The sequence below is a fragment of the Capra hircus genome, chromosome 16 (assembly GCF_001704415.2).
Source record: "Capra hircus breed San Clemente chromosome 16, ASM170441v1, whole genome shotgun sequence".
Lineage (NCBI taxonomy): Eukaryota > Metazoa > Chordata > Mammalia > Artiodactyla > Bovidae > Capra > Capra hircus.
The window spans coordinates 50,364,445-50,380,651 of NC_030823.1; the positions used below are offsets into that span (position 1 = coordinate 50,364,445).

Genomic DNA, 16,207 nt, shown 5'->3' on the forward strand with positions numbered 1-16,207 from the left:
TCTTACGATAAAAACTTTATTGTCTTAAATATCAAATGTTTTACACATCACTTTTTCTTCAGAAAGTTCCTAATAAAAAAAGAAAAATAAAATAAAAGTGTTTTGATTACTTAGGGCTGACTTACATTTCAGTATGTGACAACTCAAACCCAAATGCATCTAGCTCACTCAGTGGCAGACAGGTCCTGTGTCCAGCCCCTAAACCAATGGCACAATGCAACCAACTGTGGGATTCCTGAGTTTGGTTCCCTTAAGTTCTCAGAGTTTTCCCAACTCTCAAGACCAAAGCCTTATGGGAGTGAAAGAGCTGCTGGCAAGCCTATTTTGCCAACCAGCCTAGTTCTTGTAAGATGCAGTGGTCTCAAAGCTTAAAGAAAAATCAGGAAACCAATAAAAGAACAATTTCAAGAACAAATAAGAGGGAAAAGAGGGGCTTCTATTTGCTAAAATTTGCCAAATATGGCTACAAAACTGGTAAACAAACCTTATTTGAGTGCAAAGGCCATTAGCGCAACTTGCCACGGAAATGATTAATTTTGAATAAAAATGAGCATTCAACGTTCATTGTAGGTGCAGTTTAAAAAAAAGCAAACAGTATGCTGAATTGATCTGAATATATAGGAAACTAGAGAGGTCTACCTTTCTTTAAGCCACTGATGCATCCTTCAAGGCTGAATGTGAAACAAACTCCTGGTAAACAAAATAATTTATTAGTTATGTATCTTCCCAGGAAAAAAATCTACCAGCACACCTCTTTCCCAAGTTAGCTAATGAAGACCTCTTTATGGTACATATGAAGCGAACTATAATTCTGTAAAAATTATTCTAATTTCATATTCCACATCCCCACCCCAAATCTCCTTATTTTAGGGAAATTTCCCATCTTCTACACCCTTGCACCAACTTCCTCTGTAGATTTCATTCCGTAAGACTGTGCTCTAAAACTTATCTGCTATACCCTCTTACATTTTAGTCCCCAGAAGGTCTAGATTACCAGTATGTAACTGACAAACCTGCAAGGATATTCTAATTGTAAACTTTAGAAGTCACCGTGGTTAAGGTTCAGAAATTCTACCTGTATCCTCAGGATTACCACATACATGGTGACAGGCTCAAGAATGTCCTTTTGATGGAGCTGTCCTGCAGAAGAGGTTTGGCAGAGGCCTGAATTTTCTTGTAAATAAATTCTGCCCTTCATCTAGTCCCAGAACCATTGCTTGCTACATTCTCTGCTCTAGAGTTCTATTTTCACATTTTGCACTCAACTGCTTTAAAACAGCAAATGTTCCAGAATTCTCTGCTAAGTCTTGATGGCCCAGATGGTTAGTATTTCAGAGCAGCTGGCTCAAAGACGGCAGGAAGGCTGCCATAGCACAGTCCATACTTCTACCCTGCATGGAAGGAGGTCGTGATAGAAGGAAAAGTTGACTGTCACTGGTGCACATTAGGTCATCTTCTACTTACTTGCACTTTTATCCTGCCTGTTCCCCCTCTACCAACAGTGTAAACTGAATTCTGTCCTTAATCTCTTCAAGTATTTCCACCAAATGTTAGCACATTTTTTGTTGGTTTCTCCAATCTCATTTTTTCAAAAACATTTTTAAGAGTAGTTTTAGGTTCTCAGATTCTAATTCCATTTTGAGCCTGCTTTTCCATTTTCTTTGAATTTGAATCAAATCATCCTAGTACGACTTTTAAAATAAATGATGCTAATAGGCAAAAATAGATCTTTCACTTGAAGCTAAGATTTATTTCATGTCTCTTGACGAGACTGATAGCTTTACAAGGCAGTTTCCAGTTTGTTTCAGTACTGCTGTTATCCTCAGTGCTCACCAGTCACTTAATGTCTCATGAGTGAATAACAAATTCTTATTCAAAGATTCAAACTGCAGTCTGAGACAGTAACAGTTCATTGCTCAAACAGGGTTTTTTGAACTTCTTCTGCTTTTACCACTGTAATACTGATAGCACAACAAAGAACATAATAAACACATAGAAACCATTTTGCTTTTTGTATGCCTGATGCAAAAAAGCCATGTCATAATACTTCTATGGAAATCTAATCCTTCTGGGAAATCAAATGATTTGGTGCAGGATAACTCAATCAACAATAAAGGTGAGCCCTTAGGACACTCCATACATGCCTATCTCCAGGAGGGCCATTTTCAGACATTCTCCACCCTTTCCCACCCCAACTCAAACTTGATGCCTCTGCTATTTGGAGAAACTAAGGCACAAGAGAAAATCAAGCACATCAAAGGTTCCTCCCTTAAGTTCCATGATTTATATAATTAACTCCCAAGTAACATCCATCGAGGGAACACTACTGGGGAACCTGAGCCATGATTTGACATTTCTGGTTCTCACGGACATGCTTTGAGTTTACCTTGTTGTAAATCGGCATGTTTAAATCTTTCAAAAAGAAAGCAGCTATTTTAATTTATGAATCTCCTAACGTGAAAGGTAACCTTCATTTTCTCAGAAGGGGAACTCTTTTAGAACTGCGTTTGTTTCTAGTTCAGCCACAGACTACACAAAGTCACCAAATTCAAAGGAGAAATTTGCCTTTTTGGTATCTGTGCTAAAGAATGCACAATCCAGTTAGCTTCTCTTATGATATGCTACCAGTGATAACAAGTTGGAAACACATAGCAGTTCAATTGCCCTGCTTACACTCTCTGCAGGTGACAAACTGCCAGGAAAAGGAAATCAGAATGTACTGCAACTCTTCTGGCCAGTGACTTGCAAGGCTGTTTTTTATAAACATGGTGGGATAAAAGTCTTCACCATGACTGAAGACTGTTATCTGAAGATTAACAAACGTTTGCTTTTTAATCTATGTAAAATTAACTGCAGGATATCTATCACACATGTATATATACACGAGTTAATGGTTATAAACCAACCCAAAGTTTTATGGCTTTTGCTAGAGATAGAAAAGCTGTGCTAAGGGAAAAACAGGCAGATTCCACCTCAACTGGTTATCATAAAATCGGTAACACAAAGTCTCATTTATCTTTTCATGTAACTCTTTCACTAGAGAAACCCTTTGGGAAAAAATACTCGGTGTGTGTCTCCCTTTAGTATGTATTGAGACAAGGAGCTTTGGAAGTTTTGTAGGCTGCAAGGCAGAACAGTTTTCTCACACACTTATCATCTATCTAGTTCCCTTTGCCAAGCAACTGATAATCTTTATGATAATGGACAAAGCCCAAACGGTGGGATGAAGGCTATTAGACCATGTCTGGATGCCTGAAGAGGTACAAGTGGAAATAATTCTTACCAGTGACAATGGCAAAATCTAGAGCCTACAGCTGTCTGGTTACCAAACACATTCTTACACACGGGAACCAACTTGAAGGAAATCTTCTCCTCTCTTTGGTGAATAAGCAGACGCCACTCTTGGAGGTAAGCACTGTTCACAAGGCTGTCCATTACTGATTATGACAAAAGAGCTATCCAATAAAGCAGCCCATACTGGTAATGGCTAGCCTCACCAGTTCTGCTGGCAATCAGAGGAGTTCACAATGATTTTATCTTATTCTTGGAGAAGTTAATGTCTAATTTCTGCACTTTGCATAAAAATTGACAATGGAGGTTCACTAATGTCATATTCCTTAATTCCTTTTGTGTTTTAGAACTGCTAAATTTAAAAATGATTCAAAATCCTGACAATGTCAACAATTTTTACTTTCACACAAACAATGGACAGGAAGATTAAAAAAAAATCAAAAGCAACTATAAGTTGAAAATAAATGATGAAAAAGGACAGGGATATTTGGCAAATGGGTTAAGCTCATCCAAAGTATTCCTAATAAGAATACGTGTACAACTATAGGCCTACCTATTGAATTTTCTCCTAGAAATAAATATACATATACATACAATAAAAGCTATTGTAATGAAACATTTTCTGGATTGGTATTCTACAGCCCACCTGGGATTGACCCCCAAATCTCCACACTGTGAAAATTCAGTGGTTAAGTCTCTGAGCAGTGTTCAGAGGAACTGCTTGTACAGAAAACTAAGAGGCCCATCTTTATAAAGAAGGCCTTTTGGAGGAGACTATTGTCATCAATAAGTCCTCCCACCCTACACTCACCCCACTTTGTAACCTTAAAGATTGACAAGCTCAGAATAAATTCCCAGTCATTCCCATAAAGCAAATCAGGGGCCCATTGCATGGCTACTCAATTTCGTTTCAATCATAGCACCACTACGTAACTGCAGTCACAGCTCTAAGAGCTGGTTGACAGAAATCCTATTAGCAGGTTCCTAGTGCATCTTGTATCTTTGGCATAGGGCAGGCAAAAGGGTCTACAGCACAGGACTGTCTAAAAGAACACTCTAAAGACAATCTGGCTAACTTGTTTCGAGCACCACCCTGAACACAGTAAGCGACAACTCTTTCTGTCAACCATTTCCTAACTTCAGAGAATCACGAGGAATCTATGCGACTTTCCATCATATCACTCATAGCTCCTAATACACATACAAACATCACAGCAAAAAGAAAGATGGAATAGGGTAGAAGAGCAATGTCTAAGTGCCCCCAAATTAAGATTTAAAAAACTCCTGAGATATGAGCCTCCATTTTGATTGTGCTCAATGACGTAAATTTTGACGGAAATAACTCTCAAAGAGAGTAAGACTTTAGACAAAAATCACTTAACATTTAAAGTTCACAAATCACCCTTCTGAAGCTTCTGTTTCAGACACATTGCAAATCACCGCCTGGAATTAGGAATTATCATTCTCAAAATTTTCTTCAATAAAACCAGGACTTCAGATTCCTGCTAGGTATATAAGAGAGTTTATCTTTCAGGAAAAAAAAAAAAAAATCTAAAATCTACCCAGTAGAATTATTGCACAGTGGGGCCCACAGGACAATGATTTCCAAGGGCTAGTCCTCATATAAAAAAAGGCCACAATAAATACGTCTATATACTATGCCCCACTCTATCTTGACATGGTAAACACAAATATGACGAATCTTGCTTTAAAAAAGAAACTCCTGAGGAAAGAAAGGGATGGAAAACTCTACCAAGGCCACTTGAGTCAGAAACTCCCAATTATTATTTCCACTGCCATGAAAGACACTCACCAAATAGACTGACCATTCCAAGCACCAAGATGAACCAGCGACAAGGTTATTACACTTGAATATTTCACTCAGAACACAGCTCAAACTGAGCTTTAGAAGAACTTCCTAGAAGATGAGTTTGGAAAGGAAATAAACTGCTGGCAACCAACCCATCAGCTGAACATAAGTTCACCATGAGTCATTAAGGGTTGAAATGTGATCAGTGAGATGCTACCACACCCAATCACTAGTAAATTCCAGTGTTTAGAGCATTATTTCACTCACAACAGTTGTTGAAACATCATCAACATTGGCAAATGCAATTACAGTTTTTCCTTTCTTTTTTTAATCTGGGTAGCACCATGTTACACTCTGATGTTAATTCCCTCACAAAATCCCACCCAAGCTATCTGGCAATCCATGCAGAATCCTGTGAGGTAAGCAGCAGCCCAAGTTTTAAGCCCTCCCAACTCACTGCATTAAAAGGTGAAATCCTAACCACACCAATGGAAACATACTACTCCAGGAAATATTCAACTATTCTTCAGTTTCCTGTTACAACCCATGAATCATAATGCATTCCAAACATCAAACCATATGATCAAGTTTGTAAACCAAAAAATGAGTCAATAAGCCATACCTTGCCTACAGCACAGACACAGCCACATCATGCTTTCAGCTGCATGGGTGGTGGGATTTTCTCATGGCTTCTGCTTTTTAAAGCACTCACTCTCATTCTAAAAGGGTATGCTATACACAAAACCATCAATTTTATTCCAGAATACATCATCTTAATGATAATAAAAAGCTTCTGTGTGCACATACTGCCAATACATTTAAAAAGGCCCAAATTTTAACAAATAGGATAGACAAATTCATCAGACAAGAGATCATAAATTACTTTGGCCGAAAAAAAATCTAAAAAAAAAAAAAAAAAAATCTGGCTCAACATTCTGCTTGCAGGTTTCTACTTATATTGTATATGTGGTGAGTGTGTCTGTGTGTGTAGATATACAACTTTTCTTTTTTTAAGGGAATAGAGTATGGTCTAGCCCACTTTTCCATGGTTACGTAGGAACTACAATGTTCTTTGCTAGCAAGACAAGAAGTGCAAGGTCTGCATTTCCGCCAACTTGATGCAAAGCCCCAAGAGCTTCCTGCAAAGTAAAGCCGGCATGGAGAATCCGGTCAATGTCTGCAGCAGGAAAAATTAACGGTGCAAGAAAGGAGGGACTTGGTGACGGATGGCTGGTAGATGGTTCAAATTCTAGAAGTTGCCCTGCAGCTTCAGGACAGACATGTTCCTCGGCCTCAGGCCTGTCTGTCATTGGATTCTGTGTGCCCTGACCCAAATCTTTAACCAGGATGCAAGCGGGTGACGAGGACTCAGTTTGCTCAGAAGTCTGATCGAGCGTATCCTCCTCATCTGCTAACAGTCTGGGTGAAATCTCTACACCTAAGGTGCAATGTAGTTGATTAGACGCTTCTGCTGAGGCTACAGTAACAGAACTACTCTTGTTTACTGACTCCTTGGGCTTGGGGACACCTTCCTTATCAGTTAACAGGCCATCACCTGGACCCCTCAAGTTAACAGTGTCTACATCTTCCACTCCAGCGGCAGCCAAAGTGTCTGGGGATTCTTCTGTCTTCACTGATACAGATACGGCCTGATGACAGGAGGCCTGTGAACACTGCTCACTCTGGGTTGCTCTATGACGTTCATTTTGGGTCCATCTTTCAGAAAGGTCCTTAATACCTGTTTGGCCCTCAATTACTGTCTCTGATTGACAGATACCTTCTTCAGATGTGTTTTCTGAAGCTGGTTTACTACTAATGACCAGAAGTTCATGAAGTTCCTTCAAGGCTGCCGTTATGGATGAGCAAGATTCCTCTGTTGACTCTATAGAGGGCTGACAACTGCCACAGAGACTTACTAAAGAGGAAGGGTGATCCCCGCATTCTTTACTTATTTCAGACATTTCAACATTACTTTCTAGAAGCTGTAAATCCTGAGTAGAAATGGAATTACTCGAAATTTCAGAGGAAGGGTTATATTTTGATGTTTCTACTTCCATCAAGGGATTATCTAAGATGAGATCAGATGCACCAATGTTCTTGACAGTGGTATTCTGACCTCCTGAATTCCGCATAGCAACTAGGGACTGTTCGACAACATCTACTTCCATAAGTGTTTCTGAATTTGAGCAGCCAAGGCATCTTGAAGGTAGAGCATCTTTCCCTGTACCCGGAAGGTCCACATTTTGCTGTAGCCTGTCTCCTTTCATTGCAGCTTCTAAACCAGCACTGCTTTGTTGCCTTTCTCCAAGAAGTTCAAGGTCCCCTGTGTGACAAAGATGGTCTTGGTCATGGGAAGCACTCTGTTGTATAACCTCATGCTGTTCATTCCTTGGTTCTTCATGCTGCTGAAGGCCACTCACCTGACTTGGGTCCTGACATTCTGGGTGCCAACCTCTCCCCACCGCAAGCCTCTGCGGTTCTTGCATCCCAGTAGTTGTGACAGATAAACTAGCTTCCTGTCTTGTGTGGAGATGAGATTTGAGACCCTGGGTGCTTCTTTCAGCAGATTTCTCTAGATGGTCTGCAACAATGGCTTCTTCAAGTGAATTCTGCAAAGGCATAGCTGGACTCTGGTTTGCTGGAGCACTGTCTGCTGAAGGAGCACAGTCAGAAAGATCCTGTGGAGGAAGATGTTCTTTCTGCTCAGAGGTTATCTGGAATTCAGCTGAAGCCTTCAAAGCCTTCACAGCTTTAGGTTCAATGCTGTCTGGGTCACTGGGCTGGATAGGGCTGACTGAAGCAGAGACAGAGTGAGCAAGACTTGCAGGATTACTAATCTCAGGACTCAGTCCTGGAGGATGGGCTTGATGGTTAAATCCATCTGAAGTTGGTAATGATGACATTCCCAGTGAGGTAGTTTCTTTACCGCTTTTCTCTACAGAGAACGACAGTGAAAGGAAAAATGATTAATCAGCAGGTTACAAAGGCCACTAAATTATCAGAAGATATAAATTTAAACAAGATAAAATCAGGTCCTTAAACTTGGATCTGTCTTATATTCACAGACTTTATACATGAACCCTTCTCATTGTGGCAAACAACATCATAGCATCAGAATAACAGGTAGGCATGTTCTTGACAAACTATGTGTGTTGGAATTCAATAATTTTTATATATGTACCACAGAATGGCTGAGTTAGTCCTCAAGACTGAAAGACATTTATGTATCTTTACTCTCAGTGGGTTTAGAACTCCAAAATACTTTCTCCAAGTGTGTTCTCTCTGCCACTTGCCCTCAAACCACCTGGAAGCTTGCTAAGCATGCAGACTGTAGGACACTATCCTGAGGAATAAACCCAGGAGTCTCTTTATTCAGTAAGTTACGCAGGTGATTCTTAAAACCACAATATAATCTTGAGGATTTCGGTACTAGGAAGATTCTCCTGCCAATTCACTTCAATGTGTCAAATGTGAACCCTGAGAAGTCTACAGCTAGGTATATCTGGGATTTATGTCTGAGAAATAACAATGTGATACTACTCAGGGACATCCAGAAGACAGAGAAGCAAACAGTCTATTTCTATCTGAACATTTCAAAAACTGTGAGTTTGACTCAGAACAAAAATAAAGCTAAAGATCAAACAGACTAAATCTTAATTATTATCTTACCAAACAATGCAACTTTAAAAAGGAGTATCAGTTACTTTATCGTATTAACACAGTATAAGAACATTATAAGAACATTCCCTACTTTAAGGGAAGGGAAATGGCAGGGGAGGAGGGCAGTGGAAGGATATAGTTCATAAATTTCCCAATAGGCAATAACAATGTAGATTCACTGCAACTTACTGACCATTCATAAAAGATGGAAGGATTAATTACCACACCTCTAAGCAAACATCATGATGTCATTAAACATCAGTTCCAACTCTCCCTCTGCTACTGATCCATCCAACTAAAAACTGACCTCCACGCAATTATTACATAATCTTTAACTAAAAGTCAAGGCTGGCAACAAAAATGACATCACAATACAGATTGTTAGGACAGGTGCGACTCAAATGCTTCATGTTAACTGTGCCTTAGAAGTCATGAAGCAATGCAGTTATGATTCAAGTGGCTCTAAATCGTTCTAATCCAACCTGGGTTAACAACATGAAAAGATAAAACACTCTGTCAGGAAGTTACTGACTCCCTGTGAAACAATCTTTCTTATAGTTTAGGGGTAAACAGAATAAGAGCATATATCTCAGTGCAAACTATATTCATTAGAGTATGGAAACACTGTAAATAATTTTATTTATCGACTTGGACAGCTGACTGAAAGAGGTTCAATTTTCAGCTAATGGGAACAGAAAGATGCACTGTAGTGAAATGCCCATGTTAGCAGTGGAGAGCTGGGCGAAGGTAGTGGCCTTTGGCAACGGTATGTCAGTTATAATAACTGGGTGAGGCGAAGGTGAACCAACCTCAGTGAATTCCGTACTCACTATGAAGGCAGCATATAATCCTCCTGTAGCTGAGATGGTAAGTTTCGCTGGCCTAAGTCCTAAACGTAGGGGAGGACGAGGTCAGTACTACAGGACAGCAGAAGAGGATGAGGACAATGGACATTAATAATAATGCCTGTTTTAACCATCCTCATGAGGAAAATGAAAGAAAGAAGCAACTAAATGCTATGTATCTAATTACAATCAGCCTGCAAACCCCTATAAATTCCTAGGTTGACAGTCTAAAAAGACTGCCTTTCTTCCTTTTAATAAATCAGTTAGTATACTCAGGCTGACATTTATTATATTTATGCTACAGGGAAATGGCAGCAGAGTGCCTCCTGTGGAAAAACTGTCAGGCTAGGGAGAGAGGGAAAAATCAAGTTTCTTGTGAGAAGATTAAACTTCAGTCCTGTCTGTGTTACTGACTCTGTGACCCTGGCCAAGTCACCTGGTCTAAGTTTCCATTTCTTCTTCAATAGGATGAAAACTGCTGCCCCTGTATAATGCTGGGACTTTTGTGTAGTAATGTGAAAAATATACTTCCAGTTTTTCAAAAGAAAGGGACTTATGACATTCCTCACAATGTGGTTATCTTCAACAAGAAAGTGCTATGATGCTGATATTCAAAATGGTCATGTGTTTTCACTGGGATTTTTTCCTCTGTGGACTTTCTAATAACTGATAAAATTTTAAATGGTAAATTGTGCTTAGATACATATGTATGCCAACATACAAATATATATATATATATATACACACACACACAGGCTAGTTGTAACCAGATTAAACAAGGTGAACTGGTGAATGACAGAAGCTAAACTTCAGAACTGCTGCGGATACAAAGACTTTCAGACCATAGACGACGACTGGGTGGAAGGCTGAATGTGGCGTCTATAAATACCTGGTCTGGGGCCCACTCCAGCTGCAGTACACACACACTACATGCATCATGGCTTCTGACGCTCTGTTTGAATTAGGAAACAGACAAGCAAACTTGGGTTAGCAATGCGAACCACACAGCATGCAGGGCTGCAGTTCCCAGTCCTTTGCCATCTTTAAGATCAGGAACTGCAGACGCAAGGTGGGGGGATGCTCTTGTAGCTTGAACATCAAAAAGATTTGCTAGCTGCTCTAATTCTCTCACAATACATAAAGCAATATGTCAACTTCAACAGATTTTCAACAGAACTTGGGAAGAAATTAATTTTCTACACCTACACAGAGAAATCATGGGCAAATGTGTGAAAGAGATGAAAAAAGTAGATCCATAGATGGAATTACATGATATGGAAATCTTATGGAGTAAAAGTGAGCAAACACATCTGATATTAACTTTCAACATTTCTTTCTCAGTTGAGATTTGTTTTTAGAAGAAAAATAATCCAAACCTGATTACCTATCCTGGCTTAACTTCTTTATTTTTTCAAATACTCTGAATTAGTACTTTAAAATTATGTTTTAATCAATAGAAAAGATAAAGATATTCTGTATAGAGTATCCATACCAAAGAGACAATTTTTAGGGAAAAATACATTTATCTACTATGTTTACAGTTAGGTGATTCTGATTAATAGTAGGATGCTTTTGTTCCAAACAAATATAATATGATATTGAAGAATTATTTCACTATTTAAATATTACAAAAATTAGCACAAGCTATATACTGTCAGTAACAAAAGGTAATCACAGAGGTAGAGAGCCATTTCCTTTTAATCCTTTAAAAACTGGTATACCCCTTCACTATGGCTGAAAACATCTGTGGTTTCTATTTTAATCTCCTAAACTTTTTATTAAAAGAAAATAATTACTTAAAGAGGGTAATGGTTATATTAAAGTTAGGGTAGCTCAGTCACAGACACAATGTACATCCTTCAAAGTAAATGGGCCTAAGGTTAGTAGGTTAAAAAGCACTAAGCTACTGTCAGCTGGTGTTTCTCAAATGAAAGCACCAAAACTGTGGAGGGAAAGAATAGAGGTTTCACAAAATGACAATACATGCTCATTTTACTAATAAATAGCATTATAACTAAGATGACAAGTTACAAACAATAATAATAATAATAATAAAACACCTTCTAAGTAAGTATGTCAAACCCATTCAAGCTTGCCTTGTAGCTAAGGTTGAAACTATTATCTGTCAGGTTGTGGTCAGCGCTAAGACTCTGCATATAATGCAGGTGTTCAGTGGTCAAACTAGATCCACATGCTGCAACAAAAAATCGTAGCTGCAATGAAGATGAAGATACATGCGAATTAAGACTGTTAAAATAAATAAATAAATATTAAAAAAAAAAAAAAAATCACCACCCAAGTTGTATTTTATATGGAAACTGAGTCACAAGGTGGTGATGGAGTAGATTCCGAACAAAGCCAGCTTGGAAGCGCCATCTGCAACTCACACTTACTCTAAGGAGTCTCAAGGTCAGATCACTGAATGCTCTCCAGTGACATGCACTGGCAAAATCTGGCTGCTCTTTGTTAAAACTCTAATCTTTTTTTTTTGGTCTTTAGGAGAAAGCTATTCCCTTAACTTACAGCTTTAATATATTTTACTGTATCAGCAAATGCCATGTGTGATGTAAGTTACTAATGAATGATTACAGCTCAAGACATTAAAATAACTCAAACTTCTCTTCAGCTTCTAGAAAATATATCCCAGAATCACTGATATGTTACAGATGGGAAAAAAACTTATCCATAGACATGAGATTTTCAACATGACTGCATCCCTCCATTTTTACCCCAGAAAACTTGGCTTGTTCTTTAAAGAAGCTACAACAACTGAGACTCGGGTGGTGGTGGAAGAAACCTTAGGTGGAAGCACTTTCAGCAGATATTAGAGTTGTGGTTGCTCAGTCACAGACACAATGTCATCAGGCCTAAGAAATGAAAAAGAGAATTTCCAGGAAATGTTCACTCAAAAGGAAGTGTCTGCTTACTGTTATAATTTTCTTCAGGGAAAAAAAAAAGACAAGAAAGATTCTTTATGAGTCCCACCAAAATGTGCCAAAGCAAAGAACTCCCCAGTGTATCCTGCACACACCAATGGATAGCTGTTTCTGGACCTACTGAAACACGGGAGCTTTTCTGTATTGTATGTGGAGATGTGAGGAGGCGTTAAGAAGACAAGAACACACCTACGACAGGACGACGAGACGGATTATGAATTGGTCCTTATTCCCCTCTGAAGCCCGAACTTCCCTGGCTCACCCACCAATAACTAGAGTATTACTCGCGAGCTTGGCCATTCCAAATACCTGCATCCTCTACAGACTTTTGAAGGGCTTCTGCCAGTTCTTGGTCTGCAATCTCCTCTGGCCGTACTTCATCTCGCCCGGCCCCATATGCCAACCGGGCACACTCTGGTAACTCCCCCTCAGGAAGGAAGGTGGTCTTCGAGCCTGTGGTGCCGATCACGAGTACGTTCTTCTTGAGGTCAATAGAACACTTACAAAGAAGAAACCAAAGACAGATGATGGCAGAAAAAAAAACATGAAGCAGGAAAATTATGACCCTGAACTTCATAACTCCATTCATAAAGAACAACATTGACAGAGATGACTCGAAACAAAAACACAAAACAAAATCGATTTTACCTAATCTACGTGACACTGTTAATTTAGAATTTTTAAAAATATTTAAATTGTATAGCAGAATAATCTCTATGGGATATACTTTACACTACACTTATTTGTCAAATACAGAAATGGTTCACATCTGAATTTAAATGTAACACCTGCTCACTGCAAAAAAATCTGGAAAACTACCAGGCATAATCCACAGCCACACCTTTTAGAAATATATAAATGACTTAAAAAAAATATACAACTATATAAATGGTATGTCTGTTTTATAATTGCACACTTTTGCTTTTTGCTTAAGTGTAAAAAGTACAGCTTATATTTAAAGTCTATACCAATGGTCTCAAAAGTCATACATGGACAAGGCAAGCACTATAAAAAAGTATTCTGCATTTCTGTTAGCCTGCTTTTCAGTACATTTTCACAATTACTTAATATAGGAAAATTACACACATATGTTAAAGCTGGAGACTGTTAATCTATACCATGACTTAAAAATAGGGGAAGTTAAAAAATTAATAAAATAAAAATAAAGAAAAAGGGAAAAATTAGCAGTTAATAAATTAAATTTAATTGGGTTTTATTTATACATGAATTCACTCATTCCTTTAACTTAAAATTCTGTACCTTGATTATTGATGCAACATATTTTAATGGGAATTTAATATTAAACATTTAGAAAAGAAAATTAGTGCGCTGCTTTAGCAGCACATATGCTAAAATTGAAATGATACAGAGAAAATGAGCATTGCCCGAGCAAGGATGACATGCAAATTTGTGAAGCATTCCATATTTTTATATTACTCAGCCATAAAAAAGAATGAAACAATGCCATTTGCAGCAGCATGGATGGACCTAGAAACCATCATACTGAGTGAAGTAAATCAGACAAAGACAATATATGATATTCTGTATATGTGGAATCTAAAAATATAGTACAAATGAATCTATTTATAAAATAGAAACTCAGTCACAAATATAGAAAACAAACACGGTTACCAAGGGAGAAGAGGGGGAGACTGGGATTGGCAGATACACACTACAACACGTATAACAGATAACTAATAAGAACCTACTGTGTAGCACAGGGAACTCTAGTCTATACTCTGTAATAACCTACATAGGAACCTATATAATCATCTATATAAAAAAAGAATGGATATATGTATAACTGACTCACTTTGCTGTATAGCAGAAACTAACAACACAATGTAAATCAACTATACCGCAATAAAAAAATTTAAAAAAATATTAGTGACATAAAAATATTGATAAGATATGAAACCTTGTGTGAATTTTTACTGTCTAAGAGCACACTAATTCCTTTTTCAATGAGTTTATTTCAACACATTATTAGGCTTCAGAGTAGAAACATAAAAACCACTGCAAATGAACACATTTATAAATTATTCTTCCTGTACTAAACAAACATTTCCAACATCTTATGTAATCTTTTCCCTTAATCCCGATACTCTTCTTCCCAAGTACTATTTGATCAACTACTAAGGATTTACTAAACTTATACTCTCAGTAAAATCATCATTGTGTATTATGTACATAGCCCTACAAATCCATCAAAAAACTATTTGAGTTCTACTCAGAAACTTTTTGCCTTTTCATGCTGTTCATGGGGTTCTTGTATCAAGAAACTTGTAGTGGTTTCTTCCTCCAGTGATGCTGGGGAAGACTGAAGGCAAAAGGAGAAACGGGTGACAGGATGAGATGATTAGATAGCATTACTGACTCAACAGACATGAATTTGAGCAACCTCTGGGAGTAGTGGAGGACAGAGGAGTCTGGAGTGTTGAGTCCATGTGGTCGCAAAGAGTTGGACATGACTTAACAACTTTGAACAACCCAGAAACTAAAAATTACACAAGAGAACCAAACTGTCCACTATAGTCTCAAAACAGATGGCAGGATTCAACAGATTCAGAAAGATTTCACAAAAAGATTCTATTTCTACTGATACGTAATTTCAAACTGTGTATGACAATATCATCAATTAAGGACCTTTCCAGGTTTGAAGTCATGCTTCTTAGTGTTTCAGTGTACCCAACTAAGGGAATGTGCAGTAATAACCATGTAAATCACAAAAAGCCCACGTGAAAAGAAAGTGGATCTCTTAATTACCTGATGCCGTTTCAGCATATCCAGTCCCAGAAGCATGTCCATGGGCTGCTCCTCAAGTATAGAGAAGGAACATGCCAGGAAATCACCTTCAATTTGAACCTGAGCTAAAGCACATGAAGAAAGGAAGAGGTTATCATTTTTTCAAGGTAAAGTTTAGAAATGTATCTATTATTCTCTGCAGTCAGTCAAAGCCAAGCCAAAGCACTCAAACAAGTGACTGAAGTATGAAAATTCAGTAAGACAAATAATCCAGTTAAAAACCAGTGAAGGCATCAGCTCATAAAATGGACTGGGTAGAAATAATACTCACAAGACTTGGCTTGATATGTAATACCTTTAGGATACATGCTCCCCTGGTGAGGAAAGCTGGCATTAAGAATTTGAAAAAAGATGGATAAAGAAGATGTAGTACATATATAAAGTGGAATATCACTCAGTCATTAAAAAGAATGAAATAATGCCATTTGAGCAACATGGATGGACCTACAGAATCTACTGAGTGATGTCAGATAGAGAAGCAGAAACATTGTATGACATTTCTTACATGTGCAATCTAAAAAGAAATGATACAAATAAACTTACAAACAGAAAGAGACTCACAGACTTAGAAAACAAACTCATGGATGCCAGAAGGGATAGCTAGGGAGTCTGGGAAGGTCATGTACACACTGCTATATTCAAAATGGATAACCAACAGGGAACTATGGTACAGCACATGGAATTCCACTCAAGTGTTATGTGCCAACCTGGATGGGAGGCGGGTTTGGGGGAGAGTGGATACACGTATATGTATGGCTGAGTTTCTTCACTGTTCACCTGAAACTACCACAACATTGTTAACTGGCTATCAGTTCAGTTTAGTCGCTCAGTTGTGCCTGACTCTGCGACTCCGTGAATCG

At 38.2% G+C, this 16,207-nt stretch overlaps 1 protein-coding gene across 3 annotated transcripts in view; it reads right to left on the reverse strand.

Annotated features, from left to right (window-relative positions):
* LOC102173489 (protein DDI1 homolog 2) overlaps positions 1 to 16,207 on the reverse strand; it is a 42,989-nt gene continuing 26,782 nt past the window's right edge. The window contains exons 7-9 of one of the 3 annotated variants that reach the window (XM_018060590.1): positions 15,309 to 15,412; positions 12,852 to 13,041; positions 1 to 8,036 (exon numbers count right to left, since the gene is read on the reverse strand). In XM_018060590.1, coding sequence (XP_017916079.1) covers positions 6,151 to 8,036; positions 12,852 to 13,041; positions 15,309 to 15,412 — 2,180 coding nt within the window. In that variant the 3' untranslated portion in view covers positions 1 to 6,150. Of the gene's footprint in view, positions 8,037 to 10,495; positions 10,559 to 12,851; positions 13,042 to 15,308; positions 15,413 to 16,207 lie in introns of those variants that run through there. The other 2 variants (XM_018060591.1, XM_018060592.1) reach the window with 2 other exon arrangements.